The sequence below is a fragment of the Eptatretus burgeri genome, chromosome 1 (genome assembly GCF_056783735.1).
Source record: "Eptatretus burgeri isolate ZD-2024b chromosome 1, Ebu_testis_v1, whole genome shotgun sequence".
In the NCBI taxonomy this organism is placed as follows: Eukaryota; Metazoa; Chordata; class Myxini; order Myxiniformes; family Myxinidae; genus Eptatretus; species Eptatretus burgeri.
The window spans coordinates 8,950,590-8,977,340 of NC_140961.1; the positions used below are offsets into that span (position 1 = coordinate 8,950,590).

Below are 26,751 nucleotides of genomic sequence, written 5' to 3' on the forward strand. Positions count from 1 at the left end.
TTTTCATTTACGGATGCTTTCCAATGGTTCTGTGGTTTTTCCCAGTGTATCTGCTCCGATGTCTGCTGGCAGGCAAAATTTCAACTTTGTACGTCGCCCGGAAGGTACCGAACATTAATATCAGTCAGTCAATCAGTCAATGGGTGAGTCGGTCAATGAGTGAATAGAATGAGTTTTATATTATGTAATATAATCATTAGAACAAAGGGAAATGTTTGTACCCAGATGACCATGAGTCGTTACCTTTGCAGGTGAAGCATGAGATGTGGAAGTGTCGGTTCTCCACACGCAGTACCTCGCCACGGCACAGCCTCTGACACTTGAAGCACAGGATCGGAGGACGGTCCATCGCAGGACTGTACCTGCCGTCATAGTTGGCCGTAACTGTGTATAAAAAGAAGAGGAGATTGGGAGAGATAGAACAAAAGCATTGTTATAACCACCAGCCACTATAATTGATTGGCTGCCTATCTACTCACACACAGTCAGCAGTCCATGCCCATTAATCCAGGGTTGATGAACATCTAAAGGGTTCCCAGATGAGCACACTACTCATGATGTTGGGATATCAAGTTCAAATGCTATTCACCGAGTTGATTTGTCCATCTTCCAAAATATCCTTGTAATTCGTATGGAGCTACGCTGACCTCTCCTAGTGTCCTCGTTATAAATGTCATGCATGATGAAGTCCCTTCACGAGAGTTAGAAGGTAGAGGAAGAGTGTGACTTGTCAAGTGAGAGTCACACGCATTCAACCCCTTTCACACTCACATCGGCAAGCAAGCAGTTATTACTCTTATCTCACACATCCGTGAATTTCCCCTGACTTCCCTATTAAAGTAGTTTTGTCTATCGGGACAAAAATCCCTGAAGCATAGCAAGGTTACACGACAAATGAAGATACTACCAATCCAGGCAAGCTCAGAATGAAACGATTGGAACTCGCTGCAGATTAAACTTCCATGTTTTAATAAAACAAGTGAAAATCACAAAGAAATGATCAAGTTAATTTCTCTCAGAGTTCAGGAAATTCTATCAGTTGTTACCTTTCGGTTTTGGTACTTTGAGGGACACCGTGCTTCCTGAACTCTTCCACACTCCTCTACTCTCAGAAACATGTAGTTAGCTAATGGGTCATTCCACACCAACTCAACCAGAAAAAGGGCTTCTTGTTGCCTGACCCTCCCAGATTTTGAAAGAAAAGTTCACCTGGGGGTTTTCGGGCGTGCAGAGTCCAAAAATGTGAGGCATTCTTTTTTCTTTATTATCTCCCCCATCGACTTGTGACCTGGCAGAGGCCAACGGATAATGAAAACGTGGCCTTGATCAGAAGAAGAAAAAAAACTCACCCTCGGCTCAAATTAGACACGACCAACGAATGTAGCACCCAAATATTTTTTTGTATAAATCTTGATGAGATCAACTAGATTCTCGCAAAATATTTTGGATTTTTGAAGTTGTATTTGTCATGTATTCCAGCATTGCCTATTCCCACTTTGGTACGGTTAAAGTACCACTGGAGTTTTTCCTCAATGTTGCATTGTCTGGGGTGAGATCTAGAACAGAAAGTGAGTGTTTCCAGCGGTACTTTCTTGGAAGTGAGGGGTTATGAACTTGCATGTGGAACTTAAATTTTTCTTTGCTACGATGACACATTTAAAACGAGAACAGCACACGGTAGAGCGCATACCTCTGCCAGGATTAACAGTTGACGTTTTGGATCCCACTGGTAGGCTGGATCTGGATCTGAACCTGAACCAAAATCGAATGGGTTTGTTCTTGTCAACGAATCAACTCATCCACCTAGTTTTGTCATAACTCGTGCACAACTTTTTTGAGATATCATGATATACAAAGATTTTGGCTCCATCTCTCAATGGTGAAAAATTATCGGAATTATCATGCAAAATTATCGGATCCGGAATCGGATCTTCACCAAAATTTAATCAATTCTTCCTTGTCACACACCCGTGTCCAAGTTTTGTCCGAATCCGTCCACGTCTTTTTGAGATATCGTGCTGTGTATCATTTTTGGCCCCTATCTCTCAATGGTGAAGAATCACTTTTAAATTTTCAGTTTCAGGACCGAATGTGGATCTCATCCGTAAGTTTTTGAGATATCCTGTTCATTGACAGACAGACAGACAGACAGACAAACAGACAGACAGGGGTGAAAATATAACCTCTGGCCACCTGTGATGGTGGAGGTAACTACAAAAACCTTACATAGTTGCATTTGAAAAACTGCAAACTGAAAGAAACACAAAAAAAAGTAGATCACCACGGTACTCCAACTGGAATTGAAATACAATCTCTGTTCTTGTGACACGGAAGCCAACATAAGTATGCAAAAAGAAAAAAAAATCCGAAACATTGTAAAAGTTGTCTGTATAATGTTGTTGGTTTTACGAATGTGATGTAAACCGCACATCACAAGGTTCAGTAATCATCAATTTTAAAGTTATTGCGTCTGTGACCTGGAACAGGGAGCAATATTTTCATCACAGTGTTCTTCCATTCATAGAACAGTCTGTCTTCAGAGAAGGGCTACTTGAAGGTGTTTGGTCCAGTCGGATGCAGAACCTTCACTTGTGCTCCATCATCTGATGGATTCACCTTCTCCAGAGAACATGTTATTATCACATGACACACCTTCACCCAGTCACCAACTTGTAGATGCTGCTGAGCTGGATGCTCTTGGACAAAGGCCTCATTCTACACTGTCACCACATGGAATTCCATACTTGAACTGGTAAATGAGACCTTTATCTTGCCTGGAGTATCGGGTTCTTTACCCCTCAGCTCCTACCCACATTTTGGTTTGATGGCTGATGTGGCTGGCTTAAGATCTCAGGGTCTTGTGTATGAGCCCCTGCTGCGCCATGAAATAACACGAGGTGGATTGAATCAGCCTGTCATCCTTCTGAAGTCAGCAAAATGAGTACCAGCTTACTGGAAACAGTGGGCACTACATGAGCGGCAAAGCCACACTCCCAGCAGATGCAACCAACAGCCACAGGTTGCATATGAAAGAATAATAAACCCCTCAGATCCAAGCAAGTGCCACTGGAAGCACACTCAGTCACTTTTTATTCTACGTTTAACCCGAGACGATGCAAAATTGAGGAAGAATGCCAGTTTGGTAGGGACGATGTGGTACTTTAACCTCACCAAAGTGACAATAAAAGCAATGCTGGAATGCATGACGTGACACCAGACCCGGTGGTGTAATGGGTAGAGCGCCCACTCTGAGTCTGGGAGGTCGGCAATTCAAACCCTGGCTGAGACATACCAAACACTTTCAAAATGGTATGTGCTGCTTCCTTGCTTGACGTTTAGAATTTAAAAGTATAGAGCACGGACAATCGCAATAGGTTGGCAACCATGGGGAGGAGGAAATTCCTCCTTCAGAAATGCCCCACTGAGTGCAGTGAGAAAGGCAGTGCTGTTGTTGTGACATCAATGGTACCCAGAGTCCTCCCAGAAATGATGTCACTTCCCCCAAACTCAGTGCCTGTGTCTGTCTTGTCTAAAAGTCCTGTGCTGTGCCTCATGTTGTTGTCGTGTGTGTGTGTGTGTGTGTGTGTGTGTGTGTGTGTGTGTGTGTGTGTGTGTGTGTGTGTGTGTGTGTGTGTGTGTGTGTGTGTGTGTGTGTGTGCGTGTGAACTCCACGACGAGCCTTAGATCATGTAAATAAATTTAAAAATCAACTTCAAAGATATGCCCAAAATCAAAAATCCAAGGATGGCAAAATATTCCGCTTGATTCGTGTTGATGTCATCAAGATCTATCCAAAAATAAGCTTGGGTGATTTTTGGACCCCTCCTCCCCCCGTCCCTCCACACGAGTTATTTTAGCCTAAACTTGGTAAAAACAGAAAAAAAACTAGAGGGGGAGCACTCGGGAGAGTGCAAAACCTCCGCCGCCAATACTGCTGGGTCACTCAAGTGAACCTTATATCTTATTCATTAAATATGATGTCAACAGTGCTGACAAAGTTGTAGTTCTTTTCTACAACATTTTTTTTTTGGGGGGGGGAGTTGGAAATCACTTCAAACATGAATAAATGTTTGAAGTGACAAAAACTCCAAACAAAAAAAAGAAATCGAAATTTTGTTGAAAAAAAAGTTGCAAAAATTTTTTTTTTCTCGAGCAATTTTTTTTTGGGGGGTTGGAAATCACTTAAACATGTAGAAATGCAAAAAAAAAATTTCTCGAACAATTTTTGGGGGGGTTGGAAATCACAAAACGTAGAAATGCCAAAAAAAATTTCTCTAACAATTTTTTTTGGGGGGGTAACGATTTTTTGGGGGGTTTGGAAATCACTTAAAACATGTAGAAATGCAAAAAAAAAATTGGGGGGCGGGGGAGGGGTAACAATTTTTTGGGAGGGGTTGGAAATCACTTAAAACATGTAGAAATGCAAAAAAAGATTTTTCTCTAACAATTTTTTTGGGGGGGTTGGAAATCACAAAACATGAAGAAATACAAAAAAAAATTCTCCAACAATTTTTTTTGCGGGGGGGGTTGGAAATCACTTAAAACATGTAGAAATGCAAAAAGAAAAATTCTCTATTTATTTTTGGGGGGGGGGAAACAACTTTTTGGGGGGGTTGGAAATCACTTAAAACATGTGGATATGCAAAAAAAAAAATTCTCGAACAATTTTTTTGGGGGGGTAACGATTTTTTGGGGGGTGTTGGAAATCACTTCAAACATGAATAAATGTTTGAAGTGACAAAAACTCCAAACAAAAAAAATCGAAATTTTGTTGAAAAAAAAAGTTTCAAAAAATTTTTTTTTCTCGAACAATTTTTGAGGGGGGGGTTGGAAATCACTTAAAACATGTAGAAATGCAAAAAAAATTTTATCTCGAACAATTTTTTGGGGGGGTTGGAAGTCACTTAAAACATGTAGAAATGCAAAAAAAAATCTTTTTGGGGGGGGTAACAATTTTTTTGGGAGGGGTTGGAAATCACTTAAAACATGTAGAAATGCAAAAAAAAAAAAATTTTTCTCTAACAATTTTTTGGGGGGGTTTGAAATCACAAAACATGTAGAAATGCAAAAAAAAATTCTTTCTCTAACAATTTTTTTGGGGGGGGGTTGGAAATCACTTAAAACACATAGATATGCAAAAAAAAATTCTGTATTTTTTGGGGGGGTGGGTAACAATTTTTTGGGGGGGGTTGGAAATCACTTAAAACATGTAGAAATGCAAAAAAAAAAATTCCTCGAACAATTTTTTTTGTGAGGAGGGGGGGGTTGTGGGGGGGGGAAATTTAATGGCATGATCCTTGGACCATACCTAACCCCCCCCACCAAGTTTCGTCGAAATCTGTCGAGGAGTTTTCCCGTAATACTGTTCACAAACAAACAAACAAACACAACAAACAAACAAACAAACAAGCGGTCATAGACTGGTACTTACGAAATCGTCAACTTGACCTCTGACTTTGTCGAATAAAAGCTGTCTCTCGAGAAGGTAGCGACGCAAACCAGAAGTTTCTACTATGATTCTGCATCAAACCATCAAAAATCGTAACGTCGACCGCAGCAAAAATCTCCATTTCTCCACGCAATTATATTAAACCTTAACGTAACTCAACGATGCGTCTGATCGAGCGCACTGCACCATGTGACGACCCATGATGCGTCGAGTGAAATATTTTTTATACAATCTTAAAACGTCTCCAAAACATCCGATTTTTACCAGAATTTCGACAACCGAGTGTTAAGCATCCTAAGCGATCGCAAAAACCGAAGGCAAAATTAAAATCGAAGTTAAAACGAACTCGTAACGTCGAGCGAAGCAAAAATACTCCATTTCTCCACGTGAATTTACGGAATTACGTTTGACCTCACCGTGACCTTGACCTTTGACCGATTTTGACCAAAATCTAATCAGCACTGGCCACCACCCTCCTGAATCACGTGGTGTAATTTGACATTGGTAGCTTCTTCTGTTCTCGAGTTATTGTGCCTACAAACAAACAAACAAACAAACAGAAACGGAACGGATCAATATACTTACGAAATCTTAAGATTTCGTAAGTAACAAACAGAAAGGGGTGAAAACAGTAACCTCCATCCATCTTCGAAGATGGCGGAGGTTAAAAATTCAAATTTCACAGAGGGGTTGATGACCAGTGGGGGGGGAACTTGAAACCAAAAGTGTTTCACAGAATTTTGAAGACTGGTCGTTGAGGTTCTTACAGCAATACCAACATTTTAGGATCTGCATCCCCTACAGGGTCAAGGGTTGGGCTGAAGGTCAAATAGAGCTCTTCACTTACCCATTGTTATCTGGCAACTTGCCAAATGTGAGTTCATGGCTCTTGATCATTTTTTCTTGAAAGTTCCATTCATTACAAGTCGAACGACGTGCTTTTATAACAGTATCGAAGGTTCGTAGTGAAGCTGCCACAAATATGTCTCACACACACGGACATACGGACGAATACACGAGACACAACATAGGACTGTTGTATGACACAAACACAGCCACTGAGCTTTGGGGAAATGCAGTTACTTCCCAGGGCACTATGGGTACGAGTGACGTCACAACAATGGTGCCACCTTTCTCACTACGCTCAATGGAGGAATTCCCCCAGGAGAAATTTCCTCCTCTCCGCGTATGGCAAGCTCTGAGGATTGTCCATTCTCATTGCTTTTAAATGCGCAACGTCAAGCAAGAAAGCAGCACGTACCATTTTTAAAAGTCTTTGCAATGACTCGTCTGGGGTTTGAACCAGCGACCTCCCAAAAACCTCCAGGACCTCAAGCAGACCTTCTAACCTTCACACCACCGAGGAGAAGGAGGAGGAGGAGGAGGAGGAGATTGGGACCATACTCTGTGCAGAGCGTTGGTGCTGCTTAAGCAGTCTCCTTGGCACAATCCTGGACGAGTCGCCTCTCCGACACAGTATACCAGCAAGCTGGCTCTCATTTTGCCGACCTTGGAAGGATGACAGGCCGAGTTAACCCCACCTGGTATTAATTCAACAGCTCAGCGGGATCCAAAGCCCACCACCCTAACCAATAAGCCAACACCAGGCATACACCACCGAGTCTCATCAATTGTAGTGTCAAAGTTGAGTCCAGCGTGATTATTCTGTTCAAGGCCACTTTTTCACTTTTGGTTGACCTTTACCAGGTCAAAGGCCAAAAGGAAATTATATTTAAAAACAATGACGACCATTTTTGAACTCGGCGGAGCTGGAAACCCCCAGGTGAATTTTTTTCTCGCAAAATATGAGACAATCGGGCAACGGCTGTGGTTGAGTTGGTCTGGAATGACCCCAATGCATCTCACTTATTCCGATCCCCAGAAGTTGACAGCCCTGCTCTTGTGGTTAGTGAACCAACTTTTGACTTCATACGATGATCAAGACCTTTAGAGGTTCATGCTGTCAGAAGTACAGGAAACAAATCGATCATCAAGTCCGATAAAGAATGCCTGAATACGAGTTGACTCTCGGTGGAGGTTAGGCGTCGTTCTCAAGTTAAGATTTTAAATAATGTTTGTCATCTTGCTCGTACTCGTGAGGGTATCAGGACACCCGTGAACAGTGTTGTACATTTCCGCGGCTGAGAATCTACCCGAGACAGGTCCCTAATCAACTGCAGGATGCTACCGGAGACCTCAACCGAGCAGCATTTTTAAAATTCGCCCAGAGTACCAGCACACAGGGGCCTACTCTTTTGGAACAGATACCACGGGATCAGTAATGTCGAAGAAAAGGCTGTTTCACGCCCTTCCGAATTTGGCATTTACTCAATGTCAAGAACGTTCGGAAGGACGTCTACCCGCAGAGTCCGCAGGATGATGGTATATAGTCAGGCCAGAAACAAAACACAGACTACTCAGCTTAAATGTGAGTCTGATACCTCTGAGCTACTGTCAGTTCTATTGAAGATTAATATTTCACACTATGGAATAAACACACATTATATTTTAAATCACATCTTGCCGCAGCTTGAAAAGTCCTCAGGGAGGATGAGGATTGGATTTGTTAGCAGATAATTTTAGCTGCAGAAGGCAACACTTTTTTTATTATTAAATATTTCCAAAACTTATTTATATCGATGGGATTTAAATAAACTAATGACTCAAATAGTGCAAATACAATGAAGGATAATATTGACTTAAAAAGGGGAAAACCCGTTCACAAGATTCATTCATTCATTCATCCATCAGTTCACTCTTCTCTCACATTTGGAATCATATTCCCAAGTCTGTTGTGTCGTGTTCTTTCCTCTGGGACTTCAAGTCTGCTGTCCATTGACACTCCATGGTCCCTCCTATATCTTCCCTCGACCATTTATACACTCACTGAGACCTTTTTCTTTACATGCAAAGTCAAGGCTCATGGAAGAGATACACATTGTAAACCTGTAATGATGTAATCTCACTCCTCTCCTCGTGCTGTGGCACATCCTTCATTCTTATTCTGATGTTTTCCCTTCATCCCTTTTTATATCTGTTGACACTTTGCCCCCCTCTCCCTCCACCTGTCCCCACCCCACTTTGCTCTTCCAGGAGTTTCAACAACACATTTTTGGGGGATTGAAGCCATGCTTTCGGTGGGTGATGAGCAATCATGAACATCAAGTGCTTTGGTTTGTCCCTTGCAAATCAGGCCCTCACGACTCTCCAAATCCAATCTTTAATGATTCATTTCCTACGGGAAGAGCTTATCAAAGTTATCCTTTCCACCATCAATAATTTCCACCATTGCAGAGACTTTCTCACTTTAATCAGCTTCCTTAAATGTAATTTCGTTATAATTTTGGGGAGATTATGAAAACTAGATATTTTTGAAAACCTTATAGCCAAACAAATCAGAAAATGTTTGATTCCATTTTCTCAGATGCGGCCATCTGAGATTATGGCGGCCATCTTGGATTTTTTTTAACTGGCGACCCTCAAACACTAGTTTCTCAATATCTCGCCTCCTAGATGACCGAGAAATAAGATTCCAGTGGCCAAATCTACACTTTTGGGGGCAAGGAATCCAATGGTGATAATTACAAATGTCAATGACACATGTATGGGTGTCTATCTTGCATTTTAATATGCATAGCGGAACAGAACAGGAAAAGAACAAGCTCGAATGAGCTAAGATCCTCGTCCTCTTAATGATGACGTCATAAAAACGAATATGACGTCATTGTGATTTATCAGGTTTGCGATAAATTATCTGTGCTAATGCCTGGCTTGATTCCCGCAAACAAAATTCAAACAGCTTGCCTAGTTTCGGAGATAATGGTATTGGCGATTTCCATTAGCGGAGATATTTTGATGTCATAACTTTTTTTTCTCGGAGGAATTTTCAAAATCGGAGATGGTTACTGTCTGCGCAGGGTATTTTTACATATATATGCCAAGTTTCAGGAAGTTTCGATGAAAACTGTAGGCTGTGAAACAAAAAAGTCCACAAGAAGAAGCAGAAGAACAACAACGCGAGTAAGATTTAGAGATCCTCCAAGAGGATCTAAAAAAGTATTCGGAATTTGACACCCAAAGTTTACACACAAGCAAACTCTCATGTCTGTCTGTCCTCACTATCATCACTGTCACTAGTAAATGTGATATCCCGAGAGTCTTCATCATTCTGGCAGTCAGTGCTGCACTGACATAGCTCCGTGCAGGGTAGCTCCACTGAATTGCACAAACATCTGTGTGAAGAACAGTCTGCTTTACATTCACATCTAACCATCTCAATGACGGCTTCTGGTGCTGGGAGGGACTCAGTTGTCATTGGTTTCAGCTGGCCATCCTCGTCCTTGTAGTAGCCATTCTGTAGTGGGTCAAGGAACTCCTGCTGGGCAATGTCTGCCTGACCCCACACTCTGGCCTGGATATGGGCTCGTAGGACATGCTGCTTGATGGCACCAAGAGTGAGTGGAAGCTTGTCACTTTCTGCCATGTGCTTGCAGAAAAGACACCATCTCAGTTCAGGGATGTTGTCGATTTGGATCCCCTTCGGTAAGTATACAATGCATACAAACTCAGCCAAAGTAGATAGCAGATCCTCTGTCACTTCACTGGTTTGAGACAGCATTTGCAGAGCCTTGACAACATGATCATCTGCTTTGAGGTCGATGTTCAGCCAGGTAGCTTTGCCTATTCTAGAAAACCGCCCAGTGTTGTCTGCTCCTGTAAATGCATGAAATGCCGGCAAAGCCTTTGCTCGATCTGCACCCAGAGCTTTCCATATTGGTTTCACTTCCAAAATCCCAGATGCCATTGAAACACAAGTATTTTTCAGCAGGATTTCATCATTTGCTACAACCAGCACCAGTACATCTGTGTCTGCGGAGAAGAACATGAGCTGTGCATCGGATGGGTTGCGACGTGAAGCCAGAACTGCATGGTGGATCAACAAGGTGTCTGCTTCTTCATGGTTGTTGCTGTCAAAGTCCAATTGACTGTTGCTCTCGGTGTGTCCTGCAGCAGAAGCAATGACAAACTTGGGGGATTCTTTGCTGTATTCAACCGTCTTTGATGCCGGATACTCCGTCAGATTAGCCTGAGTACAAGAGTACAAGACTGCTGGCTTTCTTCTGTTCTTCTGCAGGACAGACTTCACACTCGGCAGTTCAGTAAGGATCTTCTCCTTCAGCCACCATCTAGTGAATGCTGGGAAATGGTTTTCCATACCGTCTGGTCGAAGCATTCTCGTGGATGCGGTTTCAATGTCATCAATTGAGAGGTAGGCTTGGTTTTGAGTTTGCACATCAACAAGGTTGATCAGCTCAATCAGACATGCATTTTGTAGCGGAAGGACTTTTAATGAACTCTTTGTGTCACCTTGATCTCGCGTGGCATGGAATACATGTTTTGTCCAACAAGATTTGTGATATCTAACATCTACTGCATGGGCATCTGTTGGTGAGATACGTGTGTTCCGTCTCGTTTTGAATTCTGGATTTTGGGACTTATCTACAGCTGATTTGAGAGTTTCTCCAGTATTTTGTGTGCAGACTTTGAACAACTGTTCATCAGTGTCTTCTTGACAGAAGAAACACAGGTCCTTGTCCAGCGGCACCGTACATGACCGTGTGAATGGGGAGGACTGACCAGATGGGCTTGGTTCATCCATATCAGTGCTTCCTCTGTTCTGTCCACGTCTTTTGGCAGGATATGACCCAGTGGATAATGCATGTTCATAACGGTCTCGGGCTCGCTGAATGTGGTCCTTGTTCATCGCGACCAGGTAACAGCTGCGATGCCAAAATGCATGCTCTTCACATAGTGTTTCTCTTTTGATGTCCGTGAGCCACTTTTGCATTTCAACATTGTTTCCATCTTTCAAGCTGGCTCTCTCGTTTACTGTATCTACTATCAAGATGGCCACCATATTGGCTTCTGGGAAAATGGAATCATGCATTTTCTGATTTGTTATTCCATGAAGTTTCCAAAAATGTATAGTTTTCCTAATCTCCAAAAAATATATAACGAACTCATATTTCTGGACATAGTGAACTGGACTACTTCAATGAAACTTTCTGGCAGCCACAAAGATATCACAGACAAAATTAATATGAAATTAAGTTTTTGTGGTTTTTGTGGTTTCTGTGGTTTCAAACTCCAAAATATGAAATCATTCAAATACCAAGTGAAATGTAACTCATTAAAAGCCTTTTGATGATGGCTAATGATCCTCAAGTATTACTCCAGAAGGCCCTCAGACAGAAGGTCTTATGTGTTTAAGGGTTCTAATGGGGAAGGGTTCTTGAGGATCAACAGCGTCTTAGGGATCTTAGGGTTCCAAAAGGTCTTGTGGGTCTGAAGGGTATTAGAGTATTGAGGGTCTTTGGGGTGGGGGGGATCTTAAACAGTCTTGGTCTCAATGATCTTAAGGGTCTTGGGTGTCTCAGAGGGTCTTCGAGGGTTTTAGTGGGTTTTATGGGGTCTTAAAAGTATTTGGGGCACTTTGAGGATCGAAAAGGGTATTTGGGGTCTTACGGGTGTTGTACACGTACATGTACACTTTTAAATGTCCAAGTACACTTTAAAGTTATATCAAATGTACACGTACACTTTCGTAAAGTCAACATCACCTCTGAGTTTATGTAGATTTTAAAACTGAACAAGATACGTTTTCATCACAACAAAAACAGTCATGATTTATATTTGAAGTCTTTAAGTAAAAAAAACTGTCATTTTGGGGGGGGGGGGGTTGGTATGTTATGGATGTTGTCAAGATGTCCAGGGGTGTGTTCAGTTATCAAGCAGCCACCGAGTGCTTTCGAAGCCCGCCGTTCCTTTTCAAAGGTTTCCAATGGAGTGCTTGCTTGAGTGCTGAAGCCACTTGACGAACACCTTGTACAAGAAACTTGGTAACTGAACACAGCCCAGATTCATGACATGGCGATGAGGATAAACATCTACACCATGACTTTTTTCGGCCATATCAATTAATTGGTTGCTCAGGGGACAGATTTCGACATGACACGTGGCAAGTTAGAGATTGCGAGGAATCAAAAGCAGGTTATATTTGAATTATTTATTTTTCCAAAACGTGGATAAATACCCTGCGAAAATTCCTTTGTCGGAGAAGGGATGTGGGCTGCGATATATATATATATATATATATATATATATATATATATATATATATATATATATATATATGTATATATATATATATATATATATATATATATATATATATATATATATATATATATATATATATATATATATATATATATATATATATATATATATATATATATATATATATATATATATATATATATATATATATATATATATATATATATATATACATCCAGATGTTTGGTACCACTGAACTTTAATATGGATCAAAACAAACACGACATAAAAGTGACCGAAGCTTTTCGTGCTGCACTCTTCAGGGTAAAAATCACAGCAAGTGAAGGAGGAAGTGAAGGCACGTGCTTAAAACACAGGTCTCAATAAGGAAGACGCTGATTGGTTCAACGGTAATGACGTCACGGTTAATCCGAAAGACCTGCGTATTCATCGTTTACCTGATTGAGACCTGTGAATAAAGCACACGCCTTCACTTCCTTCTTCGCGTGCTGTGATTGATCCTTTACTCGTTCACAAAGTAATCCGTTATGTTTGCCTCAAACTCTTGGGCATCTGGTGCATGAGAAAGGACTCAAACCGGTCATTGTATTCCATGATGTTGTCTGGGCAATCCTCCACCAAAAGACAGTATCAGCGCATCACATCCAGACAGTATCGGCGAATCCACGCTGCCTGATTTGCCGCACCTCTTGACCTTGCCGATTCCCCACCTCACTTTGAATCTGTCTATCCAGTGCATCAGCAAGGTCTCGCCATCATCATGCGAATTTACGTGCCTTCAGCAGCAGCATTTCACCGTCCAACCGAATATTTGGCTGAGCCGACATTTGCCGAAACCAGATGATGAGCGTGTCATCGACATCTTCAAAGGACACACATTTCACACGTTTCACACTTACCACCGGCCTCGTGATCTTCTCCACTTGTCCAAACATCGTGCCCTTATTCTTCAAGATATCGTTCAATGTCTGCCGTTTGATGTCCAACTTCTCAGCTGTGGCTGTTTTCTTCATCAGTGGGTTTGCCTCGCAAAACTGGATAATGTCGTATTTTTCTTGGTAGGTTTTAGTTGTAAGCTTACGCTTAGTCGCCATTGTCCTGCCTGCAGTGCGATCAACGTGTGTACGCAGTTATAAAATAATAGCTTATCACTGGCGGTGTAAACCAATGAGCGAGCATCACGATTCCATGAAATCGGGCTTCTCAGGAGGCGGCAGTTCCATGTGACGAGTTAGGAGTGGTAATTTACTTGAGTTTCCATTACACGGGAACGGACAACATCTGACGACTTTGAGATGATGACTTACAGAGGGATGACCCTTTATTCAAAGGGATTTAACATGAGATAAATTTTTGACTTTTTGACGCTGCCGACTTAGGCGAAGTGACGAGTTACACGCTGCCGACTTAGGCGAAGTGACAAGTTACACGCTTCCGACTTAGGCGAAGTGACGAGTTACACGCTGCCAACTTAGGCGAAGTGACGAGTTACACGCTGCCGACTTACGCCTAGTCTACTGTATATATATATATATATATATATATATATATATATATATATATATATATATATATATATATATATATATATATATACATATTGTTACGGTTGTGGAAATTCACAGAACACCATTCAGGTTCCCCGAAGATCAGTTATGTCGATAAGTGTGTGTCCAGATAGATTTCCCCACCGATGTTTAAAGGGCAATTATTCGTGTATCGGAGTGTGATCTTTGAGTTAGCCGTTATTCTTTTGCTATCTTTATCTTGGCAAACAAACAACATCTACACACCACCGTCTCCACAACCAACAACATCTCCTCACCACCTTAACCAACGACCGCCAACATCTCCTCACCTTCATCTCCACAAACGCCGCCATCTTTTCACCAGCAATGGCATTCCACAGACGAACGGCATCTCCGCCGACAGGCGCGGGGACTCCCTCGTGGGGGTGAGGGCTGGTGATTTCAACCACATCCGCTTTCTCCGCGTTTGGTGGCGAGATCGGATCAAAAGGACAAAAGGGGCGGAGCCAGCGGGGGGTGAGAGGTCGAAGGTAAAAGACCAAACGCACCCCCGTACCCCATAAAAGGGCGCACTGGGACGCCAAGCGGAGAGTTGAGTTGAGGAGCGCAGCGCAGCGGAGCTTGGAGTCCGGGAGAGAGTTCAGTTGAGGAGCAGAGCGCAGCAGAGCTTGGAGTCCGGGAGAAGTTCGAGTCCGGTGCAGGGCTGTTGCTCGTCGGAGCGCAGAGGAGCTTGGAGTCCGGGAGAAGTTCGAGTCCGGTGCAAGGTTGTTGCTCGTCGGAGCGCAGCGGAGCTTGGAGTCCGGGAGAAGATCGAGTCCGGTGCAGGGCTGTTGCTTGTCGGAGCACAGAGGAGCTTGGAGTCCGGGAGAAGTTCGAGTCCGGTGCGGGGCTGTTGCTTGTCGGAGCGCAGAGGAGCTTGGAGTCCGGGAGAAGTTCGAGTCCGGTGCGGGGTTGTTGCTCGTCGGAGCGCAGCGGAGCTTGGAGTCCAGGAGAAGTTCGAGTCCGGTGCAGGACTGTTGGTTGGTGGAGGCAGCCAGCGAGAAGTCGCCAACCAGCGGCATAACGGTCCGAGGTGATCGGGCCCAGGGACGGTCCGAACGATGCTGAGGAGTGAGCGGGCTCTTAAGAGAGCATCAACTCCAAAATTGCAAGGCCCATTCGCTCCTCTGAAGCATCGTCGGCTATGTCCGATTGACCAGGCCGCATGGCAAGGCCCAGATCAACCGAGTCGCCATCACACCAGCTGCCGTGTTGACGGCGAAACATCAGGGGTCGTCCAGCGAGTCACCATGAGGGTGGCAGGTAACCTGCGCGATCCCGCGGAGCTCTTTCGGTCTTCAGAGCTCCGCGGAACATTAAAGGCCTACGGGTCCTGTTCTACCCTTTCCTTTCCTGGGGTTTTCTTTGCATGAAAGTTGTGGCGCCTTGTCCTAGAAGTAGAACTGACTAAGTGATTGTGTAAATAATAAAGAGAACGGCTGTAGTTATTTTGTTCGCTCGCGTCTTGTCCCTACCCCCATTCATTGCCTTGATTGCATGCATGCATGTGTTCGAAATAAATGTTCCCTTTTGTTGAATATTCACCTGCTCATTGCGTCCCTTCCTCCAATGAGCTGTCGTAATTGCGTTTGGAATATTAGCTGGTTTTTATAACCGATAAGATAATGGGGTCCGACGGGGCTTAGCGATAATAAACCGCTCCGCAAATCGCAAACGGAACGAGCTGCTTAAAAGCGGCTCGTTTTCGTGCAGGCACCGTTGAGGTGAAAATCCCCGGCATTTCTGTCTGCGCGAATAATTAGGTACATCGACAATTCGGGGATCAACCCGGTAGCGCATGGACAGAAAAGTTGGCTGACCTACGGTGTGGTTAAAACACACCCGTAGCTGGATTTTGGCGTTGATCCGAAAGCTGCAACGAGGATTGCCAAGGTCGTAGGGCGCGTGCGGCCGCGAATTAGCTAAAAGCGGTCACCCGCCCGCCGGAGTGGTGGAGATCCACAACAATATATATATATATATATATATATATATATATATATATATATATATATATATATATATATATATATATATATATATATATATATATACATATTGATATGGATTTTACAAGGATATATAAATATATATATATAGTGGGGAGAACAAGTATTTGATACACTGCTGATTTTGCAGGTTTTCCCACTTACAAAGCACATAGAGGTCTGTAATTTTTATGAGAGGTACACTTCAACTGTGAAAGACGGAGTCTAAAACAAAAATTCTGAAAATCACATTTTATGATTTTTAAATAATTAATTTTCATTTTATTGCATGAAATAAGTATTTGATCACCTCCCAAACCAGTAAGAATTCCGGCTCTCACAGACCTGTTAGTTTTGTCTTTAAGAAGCCCTCCCATTCTCCACTCATTACCTGCATTAACTGCACCAGTTTGAACTCATGATCTGCATAAAAGACAGATGTCTGCACTCAATCAATCAGACTCCAACCTCACCAAAATGGGCAATACCAGAGAGCTGTCTAAGGACATCAGGGACAAAATCGTAGACTTGCACAAGGCTGGGATGGGCTACAGGACAATAGGCAAGCAGCTTTGTGAGAAGGCAACAACTGTTGGCGCAATTATTAGAAAATGGAAGAAGTTCAAGATAACAGTCAATCTCCCTCGGTCTGGGGCTCCATGCAAGATCTCACCTCGTGGAACCTCAATGATCATGAGAGGTGAGGGATCAGCCCAGAACTACATGGCAGGACCTGGTCAATGACCTGAAGAGAGCTGGGACCACAGTATCAAAGAAAACCATAATTAACGCACTACGCTGTCATGGATTAAAATCCTACAGCGCACGCAAGGTCCCTCTGCTCAAGCCAGCGCATGTCCAGGCCCGTCTGAAGTTTGCCAATGACCATCTGGATGATCCAGAGGAGGAATGGGAGAAGGTCATGTGGTCTGATGAGACCAAAATAGAGCTTTTTGGTTTAAACTCCACTCGCCGTGTTTGGAGGAAGAAGAAGGACGAGTACAACCCCAAGAACACCATCCCAACTGTGAAGCATGGTGGTGGAAACATCATTCTTTGGGGATGCTTTTCTGCAAAGGGGACAGGACGACTGCACCGTATTGAGGGGAGGATGGATGGGGCCATGTATCGCGAGATCTTGGCCAACAACCTCCTTCCCTCAACAAGAGCATTGAAGATGGGGCGTGGCTGGGTCTTCCAGCATGACAACGACCCGAAACACACAGCCAGGGCAACTAAGGAGTGGCTCCGTAAGAAGCATCTCAAGGTCCTGGAGTGGCCGAGCCAGTCTCCAGACCTGAATCCATTAGAAAATCTTTGGAGGGCGCTGAAAGTCTGTGTTGCCCAGCGACAGCCCCGAAACCTGAAGGATCTGGAGAAGATCTGAATGGAAGAGTGGGCCAAAATCCCTGCTGCAGTCTGTGCAAACCTGGTTAAGAACTCCAGGAAACGTCTGATCTCTGTAATTGCAAACAAAGGTTTCTGTACCAAATATTAAGTTCTGTTTTTCTGATGTATCAAATACTTATTTCATGCAATAAAATGCAAATTAATTATTTAAAAATCATACAATGTGATTTTCAGGATTTTTGTTTAAGATTCCGTCTTTCACAGTTGAAGTGTACCTATGATGAAAACTACAGACCTCTACGTGCTTTGTAAGTGGGAAAACCTGCAAAATCGGCAGTGTATAAAATACATGTTCTCCCCAGTGTATGTGTGTGTGCATGGCTCACAAAGTGGGTACGCTGTAGTATGTTTGTGGGAAATGCCACATAAAACTATTATGATGTATTTAGACAAACCATCAATGGTCAGAAATGAAAGTGGACATCTTGGGGAACCTGGAGAAACCAGCCATATCATACTCTCCATTTCCCTGTTTTATTAAAGATTGATTAAAGCAACAGAATATGGGTATTTTAACCTTAGAAATGTTACAGTTTGATTGGTAAAAAAATTATTTTACTGTACGTTTCTTATGTGACAGTTATTTTGAGTGTGGTGACTCAGAATGTGAACTTTGGTGTCTTTTATGTTTTCATGATGTTCTGTCTCCCTATTCGGGTTTTCTGGCATCTACCCTATCTGATGAAATAATGGATTCGTACATAACGCTTTGTGTCCGCGGCATCGAGAAAAATAAGGAGTCCAGTGTTGATAATGTTCCTTATGATTTTTATTCCAAATCTCCCTTAATTTCTTGGAAATATGACAGAGTGTTACGGCAGAAAAATATAGATCAAAATTGTGATCAGAAAAATAAAATTCAGACTGCAAGTAATCCCGTCTTGATTTCCGTGTCAGTCCCGTTATGTACGAATCATCATCTCTCGTCGGACGCAAATAACGCTAGCATTAGAAAATCTTGCCATCTTGCAAACTTCCCCGATTGATGGATATGATAGACACTTGCAAGCGTGTCAGCACATTTCTATTCGCCGTCGAGTGCAGCGTTCGTCTTCGTGTCCATGTCTTTGCGAGAGCCGTAATGTACAATTCCAGCGTGAGGACGCTGAGCCGAACGAGGTGACTCGCATTTGTCTGACAATTCTTCATTTTAACCAACGCTATAATATTTTTGGTGCTTCGTGAGGATCCGAGAGGAAAGAATTATGTTTTTCTTTTCATGTTTAAAGTGATTATTTTCAAAAGTTCGAAAGAAATAGATTCGATTTTAACGTTATTTTTCGCTTGCAAGTGTGGCTTTCTTTGCTGCTGAACTCGTCTGTGTTTTCTTCGTAATTTATAACATCGGACTCTCTCAAAATGTGTTGTTTTTTTTCTTTTTCCTGTCACATATTGAGCCTGTTTAAAAAGGCAGAGTAAAAATTATCTGTTTCTTATCCCAAAATATAATATTTACGTTGTTTTTTTCATCTGATTCCGTACATAACGCTGACGCCAAGCTCGAAATTTGAACGTGTATTTACAGTGTTGTATATATTCAGTGGTAACTTTAAAACCGGACGTGCTGCAGGTCTAAAAGTTTAGATTTAGCGATTTGAATACATGCAGATTAACATAATGGGTTGCATTTCATGTTTCCCTAAACTTTTTTTTGCCCTTTGTGTAACAGTATGTGTACCCACTTTGTGAGCCATACATATATATATATATATATATATATATATATATATATATATATATATATTGTTACGAATTTGGAATTCGATTGCACACAACATACAGGTTCCTTTAGTCAGCTATGTCGATAAGTGCTTGTTCCCGAGATAGCTCACCTTCCATTGTTTAAATGTTCAGAAATCGATTAGATGCGCTGCGGATCGATTTAATAGTTCGGGAACGAACAATGGAGACATCCCTCCCCCTCTTCTGTGAAGAGCAAGAAGAACCCTGCCGTCCCGTGACTCATGATGTCAACAACTCCCTCCCACCCGTGGCTGAACGGGGGGATGGATCACGAGGGCATGAGTCACGCCGGACGTGGAGGAGGGGGGGGGAGAAGGATAAGAGATCTTTTTCTTTAGTTCAGGGCAGAGTTGGAGAAGGGAGTTGAGGGGAGTCGTTCAGCAGACCTTTCGGTCCTGCTTGGCTTGCATTAGGGTTGAGGTTCATTAGGGTCGGAAGCTTTTTGCTTTGACGGTTCAGGAAGCTTCAGCTTCTGCTTGGCTCGGGAGAGCTTTTTGCTTCAAGCTGCCCTGTTTGGAAGGCAGTTCAGCCGTCGCTCGGCTCGAGCTGCTCGTGGTAGCTTCTTCTTCTTGGTTCGTGGAGCTCTTCGTTGTACATTTTGGTTCCCGGCTTGGTGCGATTCATCGGCCCTTACTTGGAGGTGGTTCCTCGGGGAAGCGACTCATCGACGGGAAGGATCGGCGCCTCGTCTCACCAGCACGTGTTGAGAAGCACGGGAGGTGGTTCCTCGGGGAAGCGATGCATCGACGGGAAGGATCGGCGCCTCGTCTGACCAGGATGTGTTGAGAAGCGCGGGAGGATTCGCGGGAGCTCGAGAAGGATCGCAGCTCACGGCGATTTGGATCCAGCTCGCTCTCGCTGGAGCCCAGGTCCAGACAACTTGAAGACCACACGAGGTGGAGAGGTTCGAGATAGGCTCTGGGTTTCAGCTCACCTGTCCTCCGAGCTGGAGCTCGTTATTACAGGCCTCTGCCACCATTTCTTGGGTGTGTGTGTGTGCGTACGTGTGTCCGTGGGCCCGTCTAATAAGTAGGAACTGCTGTTAAGTGCAAGTGACTGTACATAATAAGTAGACGGTTGTAGTTCTTTTGTCTTGCTTTTGTTGCTTGTATAATTGCAAACGTGTTTTGCCTTGTTTAATTGCATACGTGCTTTATTATAATAAATGTCCTTGTGTGAATGTAAACCTGTTCGTTGCGTCCATTCCCTCATTGAACTGCCCCATCTTGCACTCGCAATATAGTTGGTTTTTAAATAGCCGATAAATAGAATCGGGTCCGGCGAGGTCTGGCGATAATACCCGCTCGGTTATCCCAGAACGGAACGGACCGCTTAAGCGGTTCGTGTCCAAGCAGGCCTTCGCCGAGGTACGGTCCCTCGGTAGGTTACCCGCGCGGGTACTTAGGTATATCGATATTCGGCGATTGACCCTATTTCGCGCGGGTAGAATACGGACTGGGCCGTGGTGGGATTAAAAACCCACCCATGACTGGTTTCTGGCAGTGTTCCAGAAAGTCATGACTGGATTGTCCGTTCGGTGGGCGAAGCGACCGCTATTGGTTAGACGCGGTCGTTCGCACGCTGACGGGCAGGAATTCTACAACAATATATATATATATATATATATATATATATATATATATATATATATATATATATATATATGTATGTATATATATATATATATATATATATATATATATATATATATATATATATATATAATTCCAGCAATGTGTGTGTGTGTGTGTGTGTGTGTGTGTGTGTGTGTGTGTGTGTGTGTGTGTTTGTGTGTGTGTGTGTGTGTGTGTGTGTGTGTGTGTGTGTGTGTGTGTGTGTGTGTGTCTGTCTTTGACCGCTGTTTCTCGACAACCACTGCTCCGATCTAATTGAAACTTGCCAGGTATATTGCTGGGGACCTGAATATGTGCCTTTTCAAGGTTTGATATTAATTGGACAAGTGGTTCCCAAGTTATGGCCATTATTTACCAAACCAATGACAGGACACGTTGCTGCGTAGGCGTGGCCGTTGGGGAAGAGATCCTCAGTTACCAATGACAGGACACGTTGCTTGGTGTTTTGCACCGAGCACGTTCCCCATTACGAGTTACAATGTACGGACTTCCGGATAGTGATGACTCACTGTATTCTAATAATTTCTCGATTTCTTATGTGCATTTATAGATAAACACAATGCCCCAATCCAGTCGTCGTTTACAAGAACGAAGGAACGGCCTGTATATATATATATATATATATATATATATATATATATATATATATATATATATATATATATATATATATATATATATATATATATATATATATATATATATATATATAATATTTATGGCACCGCGAGGAGGAGTGATGTAAGGGCCACATCGGCCATTTTGGATTTATGCCATATCGCACTATTTTAACCCTTACCCTATCATCTGAGCCTGTCATCATCATATCACGAAAAAAATGTCACTTACATCACTCCTCCTCGTGGGGACTCATATATATATATATATATATATATATATATATATATATATATATATATATATATATATATATATATATATATATATATATATATATATATATATATATACATATACATATATATAATGTTGTGGCATGTATTCCAGGGAAATCAGAGAAATAGTATCTGTGCAGAATATTTTAATTCAACCTTTATCCATTTCCACTTTGTCGTGCATTTCCTGCCATTATTTATTTGATCATTGGGGAAATTCAAGAACAAAGCATTTCCGATGTAAGTCCATTACATGAACAGATCGATCATGTGATACGACGAGAGATTTTATTTTGGAAAATAGACCAGGGAAATGCATGGACCAGTCAGTCTGCATTGTCTTCTGTTTTATTCACCCAACTCGATGTTTATGGGGTTTTTTTTGGGGGGGGGTTTAATACACACAGTTAAGACTCATGGAACAGCCAGAACACTGAATGGATCAGGACGCAACAAGCCAAAATAAACAGCAGAGATGAAGGAAGGACAAAATAGAGGGAGACTTGCACAAACAATGGGTTTTAGGAGGAAAAGGGTGAGCAGGATGGACACAGAAGGAATGTTCTCTTCAACCAACCTCTTCAACTCAGAGCGGATGCTCTTGCTCTTAACTCATTACGTCATCAAGTCCACCGAATATGAAATTTAAGTTTATTTTGGCCCTCTTGAAGTCTATTATTAAGTGGTATTTTTAGGTTACAGCATTAATTAAATGGAGGTTTTTCTTTCATTGAATGATCAAAGAATGTCAATCATTGTGTGCACGGTATGATGACAAAGCATAAGACCTGTTCGATAAGAAATCAACGTGCATATTCATTTTAAAATAATCTAATACACAGCCATCTTTTGGCAGTTCTACATTTTCTTCCCTTTCCTGAAAAGCTCAAGTGCTTTTACTTTTGTACACAAGAGGTATAACATTGAATGGACCTGGATGCAACAGAACAAAAGGAACGGCGGACATCGGTGGGAAAAGGGGGAATGCCAACAGCAGGGTTGAAGGACAAAATAGAGGTAGACTTGGACAAATATGGGCTGTGGGTAGGAATGAGGCGAAGGAGAGGAGGTATGTGACGGGCAGGTTGGATACAGGAGCAAACTCCCAGGAAGGAAAAACTTTTAATTTGGAAGGAGGTTGGTGAGCTTGGTTTCCCCGGCATCAAGCTGGGCAAGGTGTGAGGCAGGGGAGCCAGCCCAGAGTAGAGAGCAGTACTCCATCAAGCTGTGGATGGATAGGAGTTCAGGTGTGTCAAGGAAGGAACTTGTATGATGGAGGATACCCAGTTGGTGATTGGCTTTGGAGGAAACTTTGAAATGAGGTTCACCCAAGAAAGATCATGGCTGATTGTGAGACCCAGGAGTTTGAATCAAAAGGGTTGTTAAGAAAGTTGGTGGATGGGAGGTGGGTTGGGGGGGGGGTGCCAGAAGGTCCTTTCAGAGAGAGATAGTGAGTGTGAGATTTGTCAGGATTGAAAGACATATTCCAGGTGTTTGACCAGCTTGTGATTTTGTCAAGGGCTGAAGAGAGGAAAGAGGATGCTTGCTGCCTGCATTTCTGAAGGTTGAGGGATGTCATGGCAGAGGGGGGAGTCATCAGCAAATGTTTAAAGAAGTTTTAATTCGTAACAGAAAAAGCACAATAAAAAAAAATCAAACATTTTATGATTATTTGCCAGCATCATCCGTGTGTAGCACCTTGCTCCAATCGTCATTGCTACACGACTACGGCACAGACATGCCACCGATGCAGCTCCCCCCTGCATCTTCGGCAGGATTTTTGATTTCGGCAAGGACACTGGTACACAATGTCCCATCCTTTTCGAAAAGCACAGTGGGATCTTCAACTTCTCCTCGCAATTGCTCGGGATGGAGTACCGGCGAGCTAACGTTATAGTGTCCAAGTATACTTAGTGAGGCAGACTTGAACTCGCGGTGGAAGGAAAACAAAACAATTAAATGGACGAAGATATGTCTGAAATCCACCTGACATTTTATAGGGGTGTGTTCTCTCTGCCGCACCAACTTGACTTCACGCGCAATTACGGATCAAAATCTTCAAGGCCAATCCATATCTTCATGTCCCCGGTTTTTAGTTCAACTGCATTTCCAAACCTCGACAGACATTCCAAGGCTGTGTGGGAGAAACTATACACAATTTGTGCTGGGAAGGTCAGACAGTTGTTCATTCACACATGAAATCAACAAACGGTGTATGTCCGCACCACGACAAATCAGCGTTTCCCATAAACCATGTCATCATGACTTTCATTTATTTTGTCTGACTCCTTCGTTTTGAGATATCCTTTTCTCACTAATTTTGAATCGTTTAAAGTCCAACGAAAATGTAATTTATGGAATATTAATTCATATTTTTTACATTCCTGTTACTCGATTTGTTCCTGCGCAAGAGGATGGTGCAGAGGTACCACAACCTGAGGGGTGTCAATTCAATATCCATCCACCGGGACCATCCTCTGTGCAGAGCCTTGGTGCTGTCGAAGCAGTCTCCTTGGCTATTGGGCACAATCCTGGACGGGTCGCCACTCCGACACAGGATACCAGCAGGCGAGCACTCATTTTGCCGACCTCAGTAGGATGACAGGTTGAGTTAACCCCACCTGGTATTAATTCAACAGCTGAGTGGGATTTGAACTCGGGACCCTCGGATCCCAAGCCCACCACCCCGAACCATTAAGCCAACACCAGGCATGATTCTCAATATGCTCTCAATACCATGTTCTCAATATGCTCACCAATAAGCAACCACGATTCCCTTTAAAACAAATAAAAACCGCAGTGGTGAGCATTGTTCACATCAGCAGATTCTGAATGATATGTCACATGGACCACGATCGTGGGGGACGCGTTGTGGTTCGAGATGTCCAAGCTGGTGAAACTGCCTATCAAGATACCTGATATCAGTCTGCAATTAAAATAAATAAATATATATCTTTTAAATATCCACAAGTCAACAAGATTCTGACACAAGAAGAATACCACGTCAGTGATCAAACAATCAATGTTTTATTCAATGGATATCTACTGTAAACGGATGAGGTGTGTGTGTGGTGTATCATGCTCTTTTTTCTGTCTCTTAACTACGTACGTCTATTAATTAATCACGTACTATCGGAAGGTACCTTTTGATCCTTTCGACTGCTGAAACCCCTTTGACCTTTGAAGACCCCCCCCCAAGACCCTTAAGACCACCAAGACCATCTATTTATTATGATAATTGGGGTTCCAAGGCTGGGAAACCTGTTGTTTTTGTTCAGACGAGCAAAAATGCCCAAGGCCATGAAGACCAATGAAAATTTGGTCCAATGGACGGACAAACGGGCCCCCTAATCACAAAAAAAGCTCAAGCGACAAAAGAAAATACAAGAGGAAAAAAAAATATATATATATATATATATATATATATATATATATATATATATATATATATATATCAGGTACAAAGTCCAACCCTCGTACATCCTCGTACATTACAGACTGGATGGTCACTGTTTAGGGACAGTTATGGTAAAATACAGTCCATGCTATTTTCCAGGTTATCCCAGATGTCTAGAAGATAATTGTACAACATTGATTCAGCTTTGTTGGATGAATGTGAAATAGGCAAAGTTGGACTAAAAACTTCGAAAACCGATCAGTGATGACTGAAGTTCGTTATTCTGGGGGCTGAGCATGGTGTATGAAGCTAAACATTTACTTTCCGGCACAACGGTGTCCCGATATTGGCGCACAACCTCAGTGAGCACACACGGGCTTCTGAAAAATTGGTCCAGATTCCTGACTGGCTGTGAAACATTTACATCACATATATTGCACAGCTAGAAATCACGCATCCTGCTAATGGAACTCACTGCATTCGTTTTTTACTTCCTCGTCTTTCAACAATTAATGACTGTAAGAATAAGAACTGTGTTCCATAATTAATTTGACTGACTGTAAAATTGGCAGTTGGCTTTCTAACGAGATTATGAATTTTGATTATAACTCCTGCACGATTAGTCTCTCATGTTTTGCTGATCAATGAAGGCTCGTCACAGAACTGGCCCAACAATCGGAAACCAAAGACGCGTAAGACAACGTCATAGACCTACGGTCCACTTTTGTGAAGGACATATTATATATTGTATATATAGGACCATTATTGTCGAAAATTGGCCAAGCTGTTTGTTGCGATATTGGCCGAACCCAAAAATTGGCCAAACCCATAAAAAGGCAGAAATAATTGAGATGGTTAAAAGATTATTTCCAAAATTGCACATGGGACGGCCAGATTTATGCCCTCTTCGAAGGATGGCTTGCTCTGCAATGCAGTGCCCCCATATGCAATATGACCAATAATCAAATTCTGGATCAAGGTAATAACCATCCTGCGACAACTGTGGGAAAGCACAATGAGTGTAGGTTAACATGGACGCTAGAACAGCACTAACGAACGTGGCACATCATAACTCAGTATGAATCATTTGATCACTTTAAAAGGAAGATTCATTTGGGGACACTAGGGCTAAGTGGTGCATGTGTTGTCGCATCGTTTATAAGAATATATTTGACAAAACTCATTGCACTTTTACAATTATTCCTAAACACAACTAAATATAGACGTGGATTGAAAATTAAAAATTGATGTTAAATTTCCACTCGTATTCAGTGAATTAATCGGTGAAGTCAATTCTAGATATTGTGCAGAAAAATTGCCTGTGCGGGGTGGGGGGGGCAGGAGGAGTGGGTGTGTCGGGGCGGTAAAAGATGTTTTATTTTTATGTTTCCGGAGGGAGGCATTAAGTGTTTCGTCTTGACGTCCCAATTTTTGAAGAATAATTATTAATTTCTTCTTTGTACTAATTATCGATTTTTTTTTCCCCCAATTTTGAAATATTTACTTTTTTCAATTTTTAATTCCTT

At 42.4% G+C, this 26,751-nt stretch overlaps 1 protein-coding gene across 1 annotated transcript in view; it reads right to left on the bottom strand.

Annotated features, from left to right (window-relative positions):
• The window catches only part of LOC147033828 (actin-binding LIM protein 1-like), a 296,975-nt gene that overhangs the window by 160,443 nt on the left and 109,781 nt on the right, over positions 1–26,751 (bottom strand). The window contains exon 3 of the mRNA XM_085871479.1: positions 244–384. Coding sequence (XP_085727605.1) covers positions 244–384 — 141 coding nt within the window. The remainder of the gene's footprint in view (positions 1–243; positions 385–26,751) is intronic.